General features: G+C 39.9%; 1 protein-coding gene across 13 annotated transcripts in view; it reads right to left on the bottom strand.

Moving 5' to 3' along the window:
• LOC110963358 (focal adhesion kinase 1-like) overlaps window positions 1–18,207 on the bottom strand; it is a 75,007-nt gene that overhangs the window by 51,540 nt on the left and 5,260 nt on the right. For 3 of the 13 annotated variants that reach the window (XM_051957364.1, XM_051957365.1, XM_051957362.1), the window contains exons 2-4: window positions 13,589–13,615; window positions 709–989; window positions 461–627 (exon numbers count right to left, since the gene is read on the bottom strand). In XM_051957364.1, coding sequence (XP_051813324.1) covers window positions 461–627; window positions 709–945 — 404 coding nt within the window. In that variant the 5' untranslated portion in view covers window positions 946–989; window positions 13,589–13,615. Of the gene's footprint in view, window positions 1–460; window positions 628–708; window positions 990–9,639; window positions 10,981–13,588; window positions 13,616–18,207 lie in introns of those variants that run through there. The other 10 variants (XM_022211707.2, XM_022211698.2, XM_022211706.2 and 7 more) reach the window with 5 other exon arrangements.

The raw sequence follows: 18,207 nt of genomic DNA, 5'->3' as shown, positions 1-18,207 counted from the left end.
GTGTGGAAAAGACTTTATTGAGGACGTGGTGAGGATACACCTGCATTCACCTGAGTATCATAGTTCCTCCTCCATCCTTTTTTTTGTTTTGTTTTTTACTCCTCCATCCTTGATGTGCATCGCAGAAATTGAGGTGCTCTATGTTATGATGCACCAAGTTTGATTTCCAGGCTGGAGAATTGAGGATTGAAGAGGCTGAAATTAGTGAAATAAAAGGATCCTCTAGGCTGTAACTTGAATGAATACTGTTCTGCTCATCTGACATAGATTCCAGTTCACAGCTAAACAAAAATTGGACAGACGATGCAGCTGTGCAACACGTCTCATTTACTAGACATCACAGCTCTGAGGACAGGAGGTCTCTTTTTGTTAAATTTCTGGGTGCCTCGACTCCTCTGCACGCATCTCTGGTGGGAGGAACTAAGGTGTGATGTACAGCGTGAGAGTTTTATAGGTTTACCTCCATTCCTCCTGGGGGTGCTGTTTCTCATATTTCTCCCTTACATGAGACACGCCCAGATCAGGATGCAGCCAGTGGAGAGCATCCGAGTGCAGATGGGTCAGACGGAGGCCCAGAGAGGACACACAGCGCAGTTTATGGATCTCTGCTATCTTCTGGATGACGCCCTGTTGGAACAGAAGAACAGGATCAGAGACATGACAGAGGGGACAGGTGAGCTGGACAGGTGAGAGATGTTAGAGCCTCACCCTGACATCTGTTGCGTCTCCATGCCTGATGTTACTGGCCCAGGTGCACGGTTCGCTGCTTGTCTCGAAGTAGTGGAAGATCTTGAGGACCCGGTCCATGGAGCCCGGAGGTCGCTCCAGACCTCCAGCGGAGCCGCTGGTGCCCGGACCGCCGGGCATTCCGGACCGGGATTTAACCCCACAACCACCCGCTGAGGAGTGATTGAGGTTGGGCTCCAAGTAGGAAGACGATGCCATGCCTGACTCCGATGCTAGCGCTGGGGCTAACTGGCCGTCATATTCTGAAAAGGAGAACAAGCAGAGTGATGGTAACAAGAAATCTGAAATTAACTTGCCTGGTTTCCTTGGTGGAAACAAGTTCATTATCTCCAGGCATCACTTTGTGAAACAACATTACAGAGCCCAGATGAAAAGGAAAAATTGACAGGTAAAAACATTAGGTGAAAAGGGGATATGTTAAAAAAAAAAGGAAAAAAACTTGCTTCCTCAGTGCTTTTAAAGACAAATCTGAGAAATGCCTCTCAGTCAGCACCACATGATATATTAATAATCATGAAGACATAAAAAGGAATTAAAGGCAAACAAACTCATTAGGTAAATATTACATACCTCTAACAAAACAGACTATAATAAGGATGTCTGTTTGTCTAACATGTACATACATGCAAATACTGCATGCCTCTGTGTTTGATGAAGTGGGGCTAATCAGTGAGTCTGTCAACCGAGTCAATATGAACCAACAACACACTGACATGTGGTGTATTTACAGGAACCTAATGGACTCAACATACATCACAGATTTAAATAAATCAATCCCGGTGCATTTCAACTGGACGTCCAATCACCCTAGACAGACAGGTTATTTAAGGGTGAGGTTTAACAGGAAGCTACTCAGACTGTCTATGAGTGAACTTCCTGGTTGTTCTTTCCTACCTGCAGTGTAAATCAATCAATCTGATCAATACCAGTTTGTCTCCTGCAGTTCTGTCTGCTGTTCTTCTGTTTTTGCCATCTTTTTTTCTATTCTGTCACTTTTATTTCCCACTACGGTCCAGATTTTAGAACATTATTGTTTTCCAGATTCTGTTCCAGGGGAATCTGTGTTTGCCTCCTAGCTTAGCCGCTAGCATTAGCATAGCCTTAGCCACTGTGAAAGCAGCTAATACGTCAAACTCTGCTTATTCATCAGAGCTGCTTTGTTCTGCTAATATGCTCATCTGTCTTTCTGTGTAAACAACAGTTGTGATTGGGCTGGTACTCAGTATGTGACAGCCATTCAGATAGAGCTGTGGACACTGCTGAGACAATGGAGTGGGTGCGGAGAGAAGAGGCTCAATCAGAAGCACGGAAATCTTTCTGGGTGTACTGGTCTATACTGGGAGGATCATGGTTCAGAAGCCTTTCCAAGAGGGTGTTTGATCAGTTTGACTTCTTCTCTATATACCATATGCTAGAGCCTCAGGTCAGCTATCTGCCAACACTGATTCTAGATATGATACCAATCTATCGATATATTGATATATGTCAATGAGTTGGAACACTGCAAGCCGGATTTATGTTTTTGCAAGACAACATTAGGCAAAGGTGGTGCTAAAAACAAAGATGGCACATGGATTTTAGAGTGGAATAAATCAATATATTTAACAATACTGAACACAGATCAGTTAAGTCGGTCTGATATTGTCAGTATAATGCGAAATATTTCATTTTCATCTCATTTTTCAGGTTCAATATTCCATCATCATGTGTGATATTACCTCATTATCATTACCGGCATTACTTCATAATGTTCTATTGTAGCCTAATTTGAGTTTACTCATGTTATTTCAGTAGTGTACTGTACTTTCCTATTTGTTAAGCACTGCATTTCTATGTTGTGTCATTTTTGCTTCTTTTTTAAAAAAAAGCAATATCTGGCACAAGAATGTCCTTCAGGATTAATAAAGTTTTATTTTATCTTATATCCAATAACTTTGTAGTTCTCTGGTCACAAACCTCACAAAGTAAGTTACTTAATAACTTACATAAATGAGTGACCAGTAAATTGACAATACTGAGATGAGCTCCTGAAAAATGATGTTTTATATTCTACCTCTCAGGAACAGGAGTGTATCTTGCCTCACATTTACATGACTAATATATGAGGCTGCAATGAAAATGCTGCAGAGCCCAAAAGATGCAAACATTTGTAATCTGCCAGAAAGCAAGAAAAATCGTTGACGTATTCTTACTTCTTGTTTCTGCCCCTGTTTACCCTTTTGAAGTTGCTGATGAAGCCCCTTTCCACTGGAGGATTGTCTTATTTTAGTGCAGAAGTCACACCCTGAAGCTTCCTGTCCTGTCACTGCGTGGACGTCCCAGCAGGCTCTGTTGAGTCATCATCACTACAGGGAACGGCTCTTAAAGTGGCTAATTTCCAGTACTGAGATGTGATCTCCAGCAAAATATAGAAAACTGACCTGCGTCATCGTAATTCTGCACCACGTTATTAAGTGTTTAATGATCTCTTCTTTTGAAATCAAATTTATCCACAAGATATGGAGACAATAAACACAACTATGTTTAGTTAGATTCAGCGTTTCTCAGTTTGTCACAGTCGGATTATTTCTGACAGTAAAAGGAAAGAAGAAATAGTGAGAGAAAGATGGAGGCTGATTAAGGGAAAGTTGATTCAGCACTTTGCACAGTTTGACCTCGAGTTGCCTCCTGAAGACAGAAAGTGAAACATGCCTGAGTGCAAAAGAGGACGTGATGATCTGCTGACTTGACTCAGCACTCTGCTCTATTATAACTGTGAGTCTATGCAGCTCTGATGCAGTCTTATTGTAGGGATTGTTTCAGCTTGAAAGATTCCTAATTTGATCAAATCATCACACTTTTCACGGTATTTGTTGCTACTGTTTTTTATTTGTTCAGTGAATCAATCATTCCTCTAATTTCCAATAAAGGCACATTCATGTTTTGCTGTTTTACTTGATTTCTAGTGGATGGCCTGACCTTGATCTTCAGTGAAATCATCTTTTTTGCTCACTTGTTCTGGGATAGAAACCAAATATTTCTGCAACTAAGGAAAGAAGCCTCTAAAACAAAGAAGGGAAGCTGCCCCCTAGATTATGTTGTATTGCTGAGATTACATCAGGTTTTTACATGTCTTTGTTGTGAAACATGTTGTGAAACCCTCCTTCAGACATTTCCATGAATCTAAAAGCACTTCATCGATGTCAAGTTTTCCATAAAAGTGGTGTGACCATGTCAGACTGAGTAACACAAATCTGAATCTCTTAACATGCCTGACCTGCAGGACATCACATTAACAGACAAAAACAGACCCACAACAGTGCTCTGAGCGGTATACAAAGACTTAGAGAAGGTTATTTCCACATTTCAGCACCAATATCTGTTTGAAAGCATCATGGAGAGCAAAAGATACTTGCTCATTCTCATCGCCTGATAATTTTACACCAATTACAAACTGAAATGTCCACAAAAATAAAAGTTTCCCGTGTTGAACATATGCTTTAAGAGATAAATGAGCTTCAATGATAAGTGTAATTCCATTTTTGACAAACAGGAGCTGAAGTTTAGTTTGTTGATTCCAGCTGTTTACAGAGTTTTTTTCTCTGAGTTTATTAAATACTCGAGTCTCCATTGTATTAATTACATCACTGCCATCACTCAATTAAAGCTAATCAGACTGAGCAGTTAAGTAGTGAATCAGCCAGAAGTTCTGTGATAAATTCATGTTGCACTCAGTGTATTTTCCAAAAATTAAGAAATGAAATAACTTTTTTCTCCGTTTGTGTTGTGATACATCACTCAGCTTCCATTAAAAATATGAATGCAAATTTTATTTTTATTTTAGTATTTTAATTCATGGGTTTGTCTCATGCCTGCTGTCATTTCAACAAGCTATGCTTATAAGTTATAAAAAAAAGATATATTCTGTAGAAAACATGTCTTAACACTATGAAATATGTCTTAACACGAAAAAAAATACATCTTAACAATGTAAAATAACATCAGAAATCTGAGTAAATGCCGCCAGTCCTCAACTTTCTCTCTTACAATTTTCCTTCAATGCAATGCATGATGGGACATATTGCTGGATAGTGAGCATCGGCTGTGCACCATTTTTCACAATGCATTGTGGGATACTTTGGGTGACCATACATAGTGTAGCGACTGATTTCAGACACAGCCATAAGTCTTTTATTAATGCACTATTATACATTATGTCACGGTATGCACTGTCCAGTCTCAGGTGTTTTACAAATACAGGTGTTTCTCTCTGCTACTAGTGCTACTGTCTCAATGAAGACAAAAAGAACATTAATGTTTTAATGAATGAGAGAATGCACCCACTTTAACAAAAATCAGCGATGTTACATATCAGATATCTAAAAAGAACTTTAGAGAAATGGCAGAATTGAAGTTAGTAGCTTCAAAAACACATGGATACTGTGAAAAAAACATAAGCAAAGAGAAAAAGCTGACATCTTTGGTTTCTGCAGACAACTGTGCTGCTGGATTTTCCAATTACTATTAATAGTGTAATATATACAGGGCAGCGTATGATGGCCACAGACCCTAAAGGCTTTAATACAGCAGATTAGTGTAGATCAGATTATTAATGCTCCTCTTATATCATCATCCAATTAAAATGAAGCTACTGAGCCATGATACAACTAGATTATTAGGTAGCTTATTACAATCCCTAACAAATCCACTGACAGTACCGCTATATAATCATCTATAACAATACCAATGGCCTTTCTAATGACTCTCTGATGAAGCCTAATGAACAGAACATTATACTGGCTCTCTCAAGTTAACCACAACTTTGAAGCCTTGCAGCAGAAAACCTTTATAATCCCGCCTCTGCTCTTTTAAAGGCTGCTGCTGAAAACAGGCACGAGGAGATCGGCTCCGTGTATTTAAGGGAATGCTTCAAATTTCAAGGATTTCCCACCCAATGTTTGCTTCTTTCACATTTAAAAATTTAAACAAATCTAACAAGCCTGCCTTTGAAAGTTCAGCTACACTAATCGCCCTTGAAATGCGTCTACTCCACACTGTGTGCTTCCTTGATTATTTCTCAGTTTCACATTATGCATAAACCCGACCATATCCTGCCTCTAAAACGGCATTCACAGCATCTTTTGCGAAACACAGCACACCAAAGTTCGCAGTGTTTTTCAGCGGGTGATTTCCACACTAAGATCTGCTTTGTGACTAAACTGCTCAGACTGTGCAGGATTTCGGATGCAGTTGTCCGACAGATCTCGGGGTTGTTTCAGCAGCAGCAGCTTTCCTGCCTCGTCTCAGAGGGACATGTTAAAAAATGTATTGGGGCCATTATTTCGACTGCAACTGATTTTTAAATAGAAGCAACCGCACCAGAGTCGCAGTCGGCCATCTGCTGCGTTTCACTCATTCACTCAGTAATCAGTTCAAATAATAAGCTCTGTAATGTTGTAACACAACTCTGCATACGAAATCACATACATGGAACGGTAACCTAAATACTACATACGGCTTTCCTAAATCCTATTAGAGAAGCAAAATACCTGCATTCAGACACTTTATGCCCTAAATCCTGTTACATCACACACTATCAGGAAAGTGTGTTTTTCTGTTTTTCACTAGTGTTCCTCTGGGAAGTTTTAGAAGGAATCCATGTAATGTTCTCATGATAAATGATTATTAGATACTTTGAGTCGGCTGGTTTTGCTTAAATGTCACTTGACGCTGATTAGAAGTTCTGTTTAGCCCGGCAATAAATAATGTAAATTAGTTATGAATGACTCTGGATATAAAGCTACAGTCTGTTGCACACATTAGGGACTCTTGTTTTTGATCATTTCCAACATAGAAACCTCTGACTCCTTCTAAACAGCAGCTTCTTGTGCATTACACCATGAAAATAAAATAACAATAAAACTGCACCCATTATCCCACTTGGAAATAGAAACTTTCCGTAAACATGCAGGAACATATCGGCAGCAAATGTTGTGAACACATTTAGGCAATTAAATGGCAGCAAAACGTCTTACTCAGTCAAATGCATCACATGCAAACAACCATGAAAATTCAGTTCCATGAACAAAACTTTGCCCTTGTCGCTCTCTGTGCACATCTGGGCTATATTTACTTTATTTAATGTTGTCATGGTACGATCATTACACTATGTATATTTATTCATTGTTGTGCTTATGTTAAAATTATTCCCTGTGTGCAACCTTTAGTAGGCTAAAGTGACTAAATTCATAATAAACCTTTTCCTGTTTATTTGTATGTCACTAGAAATAATTAAGAATTACCTATATTGACTGAAAATAAACATTTTATCATGATATATTTTCTCAAAAGTCCTAAACAAGTTCTTTGGAGCTCTATACAGTCATTCAATAAAACAGCCACAGGCACTCGTCCTATAGAACCCAAAATGTCATCTAAACTTGTCATTTTCAGCATGAAGCCTGGTGCTCAGAAGCTGGCGTTTTTTGCAGCTAAGGAAATTTTGAAAACAGCAGCACATAGGGAGGATAATGCTGCGGTTTTTTTTTGTTTTTAAATCAGAATCATACCGACAGACTACATCAACTGAGTCAGACTGAACATACAAAAACCCTAAAACACTTTCCATCCTGTAATTATCCGACTGCATCATGTTTTATTCTGTCCAATAATGTAAAACAGCTGCACAACTATAGGGAAAAAAATGTAAAAAAAAAACAAATCTATATAAACTGCATCTTAATGGAGCGTTTCCGGTTTCAATGACAGAAATGCACAAATATTGACCAAACTGTCAAAACTAAATACTGTATGAAGATGTTGCTGTCACATTGTGATTTCATTGGCAACCCAGATTCTTCCTCATCTGACCCACTGTAAACCTACCCAGGAATTAGCCTGATCCTTAAACCCCGTGAGCCTTTACAACCCCATCTTCATTCCAGATCTGGAGCACATACTGCAGCACCTAACCTTTATTCTAAACCCGCATTGATGAAAGCCAATGGATTAACTCACGTTGCACAATGCAAGAACATAAAACATACAGAACGGGACATTCAACATGATTCAATTCAAAAATTTCTCCTTGGTTATGAGTTGCTGTCGCTTGCACCACTTCAATGTAAATGCACTCAATTCACACATTCGTGTCACATTCGCTCTCAGGAGGATGAATGAAATGAGGCAGACCAGCAGCTCCTCTCAGTGCCAAAATCTGAGCTCCATCAGCAGGACGGTTTATCTGCTGGTTTAACTGGTTTCTGGGTTACTGGGGTTCCATTGATCCTGTGGGAGACGATGTAACCTCTTTGCTGTGCTTACTCCACATTCATTCCTTTCTATGGTTTAGATTTTTCCTCCTCTCTTTTGTTTCCCCGATAACCTCAGTATCCGTCTTCCTACATCCTTTTGCCCTTCATCTCGTCGTCTCTCTCCTCTTCCTGCCTTCCATCTCATTTGATCCTTCTGTCCTATTGAACCACCTCTGCTCCTTCCGCCTTCTCATCTTCCTCCCTGAACCTCCCCCTCTCCAGCAATACCTATCCATGCACGTCTTTATGTCAAGGATCACTTCATCTGGACTGAAAGCAAGCGTGTGTAATCACTATAAGTAATAGATAATGTATATGTGAACCAGAGGAGCAGCACTAAGTGTGTGCATGTGTTTACTAAACGCTGCTGTTGTTGTTGTTGAGCATAAATCTCTTCACACAACATCCTTTTCCATACATGTTCAGAAATATGCCACATCAGCTACTGTGTTTAGAATTCATAGAATACCAAAAGCTCTCTTTAAAGGGGTAATCTAGCCCACTGTTTTCATTGAGACACTCGCACACAGTACCATTTTGTCTACTGGATATTTTAGATTCCATATTTGCACATTTCTTATTATACTTGGTGACCTGCCTCAACTATCCATAATGTAAATCATCTAATGTTTGTATAAAGACTTGATCTGAGGTTCAGAGTAACTTAACGTCTATTTTCCGACATACAAACAGTTAAGTTCAGCCCATTTCACAGGACTCAAATCTGCATTTTTCGGACTAAAACTTTATCCAAAATTACATAAATAAGGAAATTAATAAATGTATGTGATTATGTAGTAAGTTTAATCTTCACTCTGTCCTGCTACGTTAAGCTAAGCTCATTAAACAACCCGTCATGCATGAACTGCTGGGACAATCTGAGGTTATTCTAGTTATCAAGAGCTGGAATTATGAATGAAGTCTGACATCACAGCAACTGGACCTAATCATAAATAAATACTGACACACAGCGGAAGCAGGAAACAGAATTTGCACAACCTTTAGCGCATTGTGATATATTGTTAGAAGGTGATAAAATTTGCAGCTCAGTTTTGTCCCCGTCTGATTAAACCATCATGAAACAGCAAGTTAACTAAAAAACACTGTGCCAATGAACAATTATTGGAGAGTCAGAACTTGAGAACTTTTACAGGAACAACACCATAATCTGCCCTTTCAGCCTTTTATTTTCACCTGAAGTGTTTTTGACCATGATTTAAACTCCAAATGTGCAACAACAAATAGAAGTTTATGAGCACAGAGGAAACAGCACAACGGAGGTTTGATAAGTTAGCCACACTGCTACTCAACAAACACATCAAGAGGACACAAAGTGGTGCTTGTCGTCCTCTCCGAGTTTAACCAATCAACATTAATCTCCTCTAAGTTTAACCAACCAGCACTGAGACCTACACAGGAGATTTTCTATTTCTGCTCTAAAAGTCATCCTACTGGGTTGATTCTGACCGCCAGAAGCTGCACAAGGTTCAAACCACAAGCAGAAAATGGTCTGGTAACACAGACCTACTGTTAGCTGTACCTGGTGCAGGTTTACTGATAGTAAAAACTGATTTTAGTGCCAACACTCTTCAGTACATACTTGGTAAAGGATGCTGTGCATAAATGCAGGCTCCTTTACTCCAGCAGAGAGGGATGCAGCCGCTGTTCTCCATTGGTTCTGTAAGGGGAGTAGGTCGGGCCACCGGGCCCAGACTAAACTTCTGGGCCCCAAAAAAAGCATAGAGCTTCAGATTAGGACCAAATCCTAATCTGGCTTTTCCAAAAAAAAACACAAAAAAAGTAGACAAATTTTAAAAAGTAAAAGAAAAGTAGCTGGAACTGTCCAAAAATGACCTCAAAAAGTTAGAGAGTGCAACTTCCTGTGCTGCTCACTTTGTTCTCACTGGTTACAGACATCCATGGTAGAAAAATAAATAAAATCAATAAAAACAGTGTCCCAGGGCTGAAACTAATTCCAGTAAAGCAGATAATCCAATAAGAAGAAAGAAAGGATGTCAAATATCCTTTGTACTCTGAAATCTGGTGACACAGCAGGTAGAGAAAACACCAGCGACCTCTGTTATTTATCAGAGTCCAACTGATAGAGGAGCTGCAAATGTTTTCATCTTCAACTGAGGCAGAGATTTTTCCTCCAGCCTCGATGCTAAATCCGTCCAGACGAAGTTCATCTGAAGTCAGGCCTTGTTTTGCATAATAATCTAATTACTTAACAACGGAAATACACTCAAATCTGAATGTCTGGTGAAAAATATCCAGCTACTGATCACAAGACCGTGACTCTCTCCTCTGCAGCCTGCTGAATCTACATTTCACTTCTTGAGGAAGTCTGAGTAATCAATCCGTCCGATTTGTGTTGTGACCTTTCACCGGGAGAAATACCTTTAGCATTGTGCAATGTGATCTCTACTGATCTCCTGTCAGGAGGCTCGTTTTGGCTCCTTCAGCTCGGTGAGTTCAACCCCTGAGGAGGCAGATAATACAGTAATTTTCTGAAGGACACTTCAGTAAAAGGTGGAAGCTTCCAAAACAGACTCAAGGCTCCTGAGCTGACGGATGATTTCTTCACGGTCAAATAAATCCTCGCAAATATCAGATTCAGGTCATCGGAGCAGAGTTACTGATCCAACGTATCAAAGACGGTTTCTTCCCTCCAGCCACAAATGTCACATTTCCAGCTCAGAAAATATTACTGACAGCATATTCCCCATAATCACATCAAAGCGCAGTTCTTCAAGAAAGGTGGTAGTTTTGTTCTGTAAATCCACAGAGTTGTTTAAAAGGAAAAACAGACCAGAGAAAGAAAGAAAGAAAGAGGCATCAGTGAAAGCTAGAGACTAAAATGTAGGACAGAGAGAAATGGAGCATAGTGAGGGAGAGGAAGGAGGGAGAAGGAGAGCAAACAGGGAAAAGTAGAGGAGATGAGAGCGAAAGGATCAAAAAAGAATGAACAGAAAGAATATGAATCGCAGAGAGAGAGAGAGAGAGAGAGGAGTAGGAGTAAAGCGACAGGATGAAGGAGGAAAGAAACCCCAGAGAGCAGCTGAGCCTTGATGCTGCAGGAGTTTAACCAGGTCAGAGAAGGTATCTGATGCTGCCGAGGGACGAAGTGACTGAGACCTGGATGAAGAGCAAAGAGAAGACGGCAGAAAGGATGCTGCAGGAGCGTCTTTAAATCTGTCTCAGTCAGCTGTGCGTCCTTTAGTCTTCATCACAACAACCAACCTCAGAGTGCCGCAGTCAAACTAAAGCACAATGTTTAGTACGACAAAACCCTCGAGCAGACAAACTGAGAGCACAAACACAGAGTGTTCAGAGGAGCAGCAGTGAGCAGGTAGGTGAGGGTTGGACAGGAAATGGAGTGAGCGTTTCTCCTCCGCTGTGTTTTCTGTGTAAGCTGCTGCAAAAAGCTGCTCGGATCGCTAACAGGCAGGACCAGAGGGAGGGAGTGTGTGTGCCCTAATCAATACACTAATAAACCCTAACATGAACAAATTCCACAAACACCAGGTTTAACCAGGATCAGCCTCTACAACATACATTCCTCTCTCTGACCCGTCACCACTCTAAACGTTTCCTTCCATAAATCCTCCTCCTCGTCCGTCCGTCGGTCTCTGCTGCCCTCTGTCCTCCAGACAGATTCCACCTGCAGTAAAACACTCTGACATTCAATCCCTGTGATGTGACAGGGCGCAGGATGCTAAGCTACGCTAAGCTTCCAGCTGCAGAACGCTGACAGCACTGACAGCGTGGAGGATGAAGACGGCTCATTCTCTTCTTGCAGATTTCACTCCACTGGAGAAGCTTGTTTTACTAAATGTGCTTATTCAGTTGCGTTATGAAGACAAACTGAATGCAGAATTTTATAAAAGCTGCATGTTGTGCCACACATTGCTACATTTAAGAGCTAATTTTGAGCAGTCCAAGTTATTTTTCACTGCATTCAGTGCTGTGTGATCCAGAAATCACACAGCAATGCAAAATATGAAGATGCATACAAAATAATGTCAACACTTTGCTTTTAAAAAAATCATAGCAGTGGATACTGTGATTTTCTCCTCCATGTTAGCTTTCCTAGTTTTGTCAGACAAGTCAGAACTGTATTTAAGACTACGATGTGAAGAATGGAGGCATCAAATGGAGTCAGAAGGAAGGTCTTAACGGCACAAAAGCATAAGGAAGAAAAGTTCCGATTTTAGACTAATTTTTCAGTTTTTACTGACAAAGATGGAAAAGAATCTGGCAAATGTGAAAAGCACTGATCGGCTACAAAATGCAACTAATGTGGCACCTCTGGATTAACCGTCTAATCCTCAAAAGGTGGGCTGAAAAGTCATGCTATCTTTATAAAAACACACCAAAATAACACCATCTCTCAGAGCCACAGACTGAACAAACAGAAGGAATCATTGGACTTCCGTCTTTTCTGAAGGTCCTCGGCCTACTCATGCACTTCTGTCTAGAAAATTGATCAAATCCAACTTAAATATCACAATATTTCAGCCAAATCCCTTTTTCTACAAGGCTCGATGAAATGTTTGTCAAAAATAAACCATTTGCATAACTACAAAATCCTATTGATAGCAGTAAGTTTAGCACTTCCTCTGAAGATTATGACAAACTTGTCAGCATTTCTCCAAGTTTTCCCATTTAAAAAAAAAAAAAAGTTAAGGAGATTTCAAAATATGTCCTGCACAAGAATGTATTTCAGACAACCGAACAATAAATAAAGTGTAAGCTCAGTTCAAACAATCACTTGGTGAAAATGAGGCTCATCTTGAAGTTACAGAGAGTAATAGATGCTGCCACCTCAGCATGAGCCAGATGTTTGAGTCTTATCACATTTAAAATTATGTCAATGACTTTTCTCAGAGTTACAGGAAGATCCTCAAGTCTCTGTACACCGGGTGCCATGCTGCGGTTATTTTCTAGCAAAGTTAGATACATTTCAGTAAACCTCAAACCTAACTTCAGATTTGGCAACACGTCTCTCATTGAAGAGTAGCAAAAATGAAGTTTTAAGAAATGTAGATCAAGTTCTGGTGGTTCTCAGGAATGACTCACATACAGCATCCTTCATCCATCAACAGTTACCTAGCAACAGCCGTGGAGGGAGAGTGGCGCTAAGGACCATCAAATGTTACATCTATACGTGTAAAACCATGGAGCTCCACCTCCACCCGCTCCGTGATCTGACAACACCAGTACGAGTCAACATTTAGACCAAAGAACATCAAACCTTTATGAATAAACTGACCAGAAAATGTCTTTTCCATTTAAATGGCTTATGTTACTTCTGTTTATAATGACATATTACATTTAGCTCTCAATTCTGACTTATTTGACAAGAGTGCAAAGAGTCTGACAACACAGGCTTGATGCAGGAATTCATATAGCATTCACATTCATACAAACCCCGTGGATATGTTTTTAGATAACATGCTTTAAAGAATTCAAACATGGAGTTACTATTATTTGACAGGTAGTTACACCAACACCTGCATGTATTTAAATAAAAATAATGGACTCACCTGCGTAGTACGATATTCTGGAAATGTCTGGAACAGAAAAGAGATAAGAGAAAAAAGGACGTTACTTTGATAAATCCGTAAATATAATTCCGTGTCTTACGTAGTGAATAAATCTAATTTTCTGTGGTTCTTTAAAGACTTGTCCTTCATAATTGTTAGTGCACAGGCGTGACAAACAGTCACCTTGCATTTCACCGCACATACTGTATGAGCATGTGACAAATAAAAACTATTAAATCTTGAATAACTCTCAGTCGCAGCATTAAAATCATTTAAGTGGCGATATGAAGGAGACTAAACAGCAGAATTACTGTCAGACTGAAGGAAAAGACTGTGGTGCTCCTGAACCTCCAACACATTCAGCACATTTAACAGCCATTTGTTCACACATCTGATCAAGCACTCGGTAGAAAACATTAGTCTGGTGGGCCAACTACAGATAAACTGTCAATATTTGTTTGCAGAAACTCTACTTCCAGCTTCATAAGCTTCTTACAGCAGAGAAAGAGACGGAAAATTTTAAACCCCACAGAGCACCTTCACCTGTTTCCTTGTTGGTGAGCTGTAACCAATCAGTGACTGAATCAGGACGATCTACCCAACCAGCTCTAATGAATCAGGACGATCTGACATTTGCGCCGCGATCCAGACAGCTGGAGCGAGGCGGGAACCATGACTTGGCAGAATATTTCTGCTCCGCCATGCTGTAATAATTTCACCTCCTGGTCGACTTCAACTCTCAAATCTGTCTCGTGGCCTCAGTCACCTTCTGCTTTCCGCACACTCTTAAAAACATTCTCGTGCAAAATGAGCAACGTGACGAAATCTCCAACGCTGAAGCCAAGCTGGCATCTGTTACTAAGCAACAGAAACGAAGCAGGGCTGTAAAGCTAATGAGGATGCCAAGGCTTTGTCTTATAATACGAGTGGGATGAAAGCTGTGTCCCAGCGCTGTGCAGCTTTACTACGACTGTGGTGTAGTAGAGGAATGTTCAAGTGCTCTCACAAGTATTTTGCAGGAAATGTACTTTTTTTTTAGATTTTCTCAGGAGAACTACATGAAACGCTAAAACTGCAATTCAAAAAAACTGCAAACAGCTAAACTAGTGAGAGATGTTTGTGCATTTGTTGGGTTTATTAAGCTATAGCTGTGTGCCGACTATTACAGACTAGCTTTAACCCTCTGAAGCTCAAGCAGCGTTTTTTTTTCATTTTTACTCACTGTATAAAGTCCTGCACATCCATGGAAACAGCACTACCATGGCTAGAACTGTAGAGAATTCCAAACAGCATTTTTTCCAAGTGCTCAAAGGTTTTACCAACACTGTTTAAAAAAAAAAAATAGTGGGATATTCTTTCGCTTACATTTTTACAACAAACGCTGCTTTTTTTCACATTTCTCTGCACATCCAGATGTTTCACCATGATGGATGCATTTGGGTGAAAATACGACAATTCTTTTTGTAATTTTGATGATTTTTACAAATTAATTATACTCATCGGTTCTTTATAAAACACCTAAAAAACAAAAAAAATATGTGTATTACAGGTTGGCAAAAGTACTTACAAGACAGTTAAGTTAAATTTTTCAGTGACATTCTCAAAAGCTGGCAAACGTGTCAAAATTAAATTTAGTTCAATTCAGTTTTATTTATATTGAGCCAATTTATAACATGTGTAACCTTTCGAAATGTATACAGGGACACCCAACAAAACCAAATGCAGAGTATTCAAATTTTTTGTACCGACTGCAAATACACACATTACAAAAACACAGTATACAGTACTGTATACAGTCAGTCTGCTGAATGGAATTGTGACTGACTGATTATCTTTTCCATTTCCCTCAAACAAAGCATTGTGAGACAACAGAAGAGATAGTTTTATCCCACACATTACAAATTTAAATACATTTTGTGTCATTATTCATTTATTTTACCAACTTTCCGAGTGTAAACACACAGAAAAACTCAACATGAGGTCAGAAAAATAAAAAGCGTCACAGAGAATTAGGACACAGTTTCGGCTGTTGTTTTTGTTAAGTTCTAACATTTTATGATATTTTTTATTACTTTGACTCAAACATTTTCCTTGGTTTCATTCACAGCTGCTCAGTGTGTGTTCTGCCACTTCACATAATTTCCTCTAATCACATAATCCAGTTTGTTCCTGGCAGAGTTGTGCCCCCCTGTTGGCTACAAGTAGCATGCTAACAACAACAGCAACACAACACCGATGCTGGCTTTACTCTCTCTGCATCAGTCTAATATTCACTGCTGATAAAGGCAACATTAGGCTCCGATTCTGGCAGCACATCCAGCAAAGGAGGCCAGAGGATTATGCATGTATTGGAATGTTACTTGGTGGTAAAAAAATGCATCTATGTGTAGTACTGATGTACGACTGCCTTTGAAAATAGAATTATAAAAGAAGAGCCGTTTTTTTTCTAATGATCAGCAGGGGGCAGTTCCTCTGGTTGCAAGAAGAAGACAGAATGTATAGAAACGTCTAACTTGACTTCCAAAACAAACAAAATAAAAACAGCTAAAATGCCAAACATCAGGCTATAAAAATCCACAAACTAGAAGGTGACATCAGGACGGTTCTATTACACAGTTTATGAAAAGAGCCACACATTGGCCCCTACAGCTGCCTTTAGTTTGAACTTTTACCGATATCCAAATGATTAAAATAACGAACAGATGTACAACATATCATCACCATGCCTGCATAGTTTGGATAAAATAGACTTTTCTGGTTTAAAGAAAACATCTAGGCAGATATAAGATCTCAGGATCACCAGAAACGGCTAAAAATTTAACCTTTCAAGATGAACAAATGGCCCAAATCAACACATTTCTACCTATGCACGATGAATATTTAGCACATTTCAAACCATTTTTCTTTATATACAAGAATCTGTGCAATACAACTACTTCTACTCATGACAGAATCTATGCAATACAAAAACATAAATGATGTGCAATATTGTTAATTCTGAATTAGTACTTGTGTATATGTTTTGTCCATTTTTTTAGTTTTCTTTTGATGTTTCTCAATGTTTGCTGCTTAAAAATGCTGATTTCCCCACGGTGGGATTAAAGACAAGAACCCTGTACTGAATTCAGAGCTGCTCAGACATTTTCCAGCGTATAAACGCTGCTCAGACCTTCCTCCGCCTCCTCCATCAGCCTTTTCTCTCTCTCTCCCACTCAGAGCACTAAAACTATCGCTTCTGGCTGTGAACCACAAAGGCTCCGCTGGTTGACACCACGCTGAGGGCATCAAACAACTCCAACCTGATCCAGAAAACAACAGCAGCCTGTCAGGAGGAGGTATTACTGTAGTACTCACACTACTGTAGTACTGAGACTACTCCAGATGGTCTTGCAGTACTGAGACTACTGCAGATGTTACATCTCATGGACCCACTCTGTGAAGTCCATGAGATGTTGTGAAGACCGCTGATTGGATAACCTGGCAATAGCCAGATTAATAATTGTGTAGTACTTGATAGTACTCCACAATATCAATCTGGGACCGCTCCATGTAAATCCTTTCGGAGGAAAGAGGCACGGATTGGACAATGCAACAGTATGTCCCGCCTCTGACAGGTTTATTTTTAGCCAATCGCGGGATCTTCACAACGAGCGGAGCCAATTGGTAGATTAAACTCTTACCAAAACCCATAGGTAAAAAAGCACAAACATCTTTACCATCCAGAAATGTGCAAAGAGCCTCCCGTTGTTCTTCCTTCAAAGAAGCGATAGGAGATTCAGCTAAAACTGACTTAATAGCAGCATTTACACGATCGTTGTCCTCCGTTGCCATGTTTGTTTTGATCTACTGGCGCTTGGCGTCGTCGTCACACCCGGATATCCCGCCCATTATCCCGCCCCACACACGAATACTGCTGCGTGATTGGCCCGAACCAACTTGGTGCTGTACGAAAAGTGAAGGCGGGAGCGGAGCAAGATGGTTTCTTGAGAGATTTGTGAACTCACAAATATCGCGAGAAATCAACTTGCTGGCAAGGTTACTGATTGGAGATCTGGAGTCTGAACTATGAAGCAGCTTCAACATATCCAGGAAATCTTTACGTTATTTAGCTCCACTAAACCGAACAACCACAGTCAGGATAAATGTTGTATGAAGCTGCTTGGTAAACAAAGCGACGTACATCTGAGAGTAGATACACAGACATGGACAGGTCTAAGACACCAGAAGGACACATTATACAGACTAGAATATCAGAGAAATATGAAAAATTTAAACAAGTAACACAACAGAAAGTAACGCAGCTGCAGCAGTCAGAGCAGCACTGTGTGAATGTTAACAGGATTATCAATATCGCAACCAGATTATTAGGACAAGAGTAGGTCTGACTGGAATTGCAGCTGCTTGTTCTGTTAAATGAACATGTTGCTCAGCTCTATTCTTCTGACTGTAACAGTTGTATCGCTTCAGTTTCAACCCTGCAGAGCTCAACAGTCAGAGCAGGTAAAAACATGGCATTAAAACATAGTTCAAGGTGCTGAGTAGGCTGACTCGTATTGTATCGAAGGCTACGCGTGAAAAATTTTATACGTTTCTCACAAGAAAGACAAAATATAAGATGA

The sequence above is a fragment of the Acanthochromis polyacanthus genome, chromosome 12 (assembly GCF_021347895.1).
Source record: "Acanthochromis polyacanthus isolate Apoly-LR-REF ecotype Palm Island chromosome 12, KAUST_Apoly_ChrSc, whole genome shotgun sequence".
NCBI lineage: Eukaryota > Metazoa > Chordata > Actinopteri > Pomacentridae > Acanthochromis > Acanthochromis polyacanthus.
Note: the sequence above shows the minus strand (reverse complement) of the source record. Positions and strands in the feature narration are given on the sequence as shown.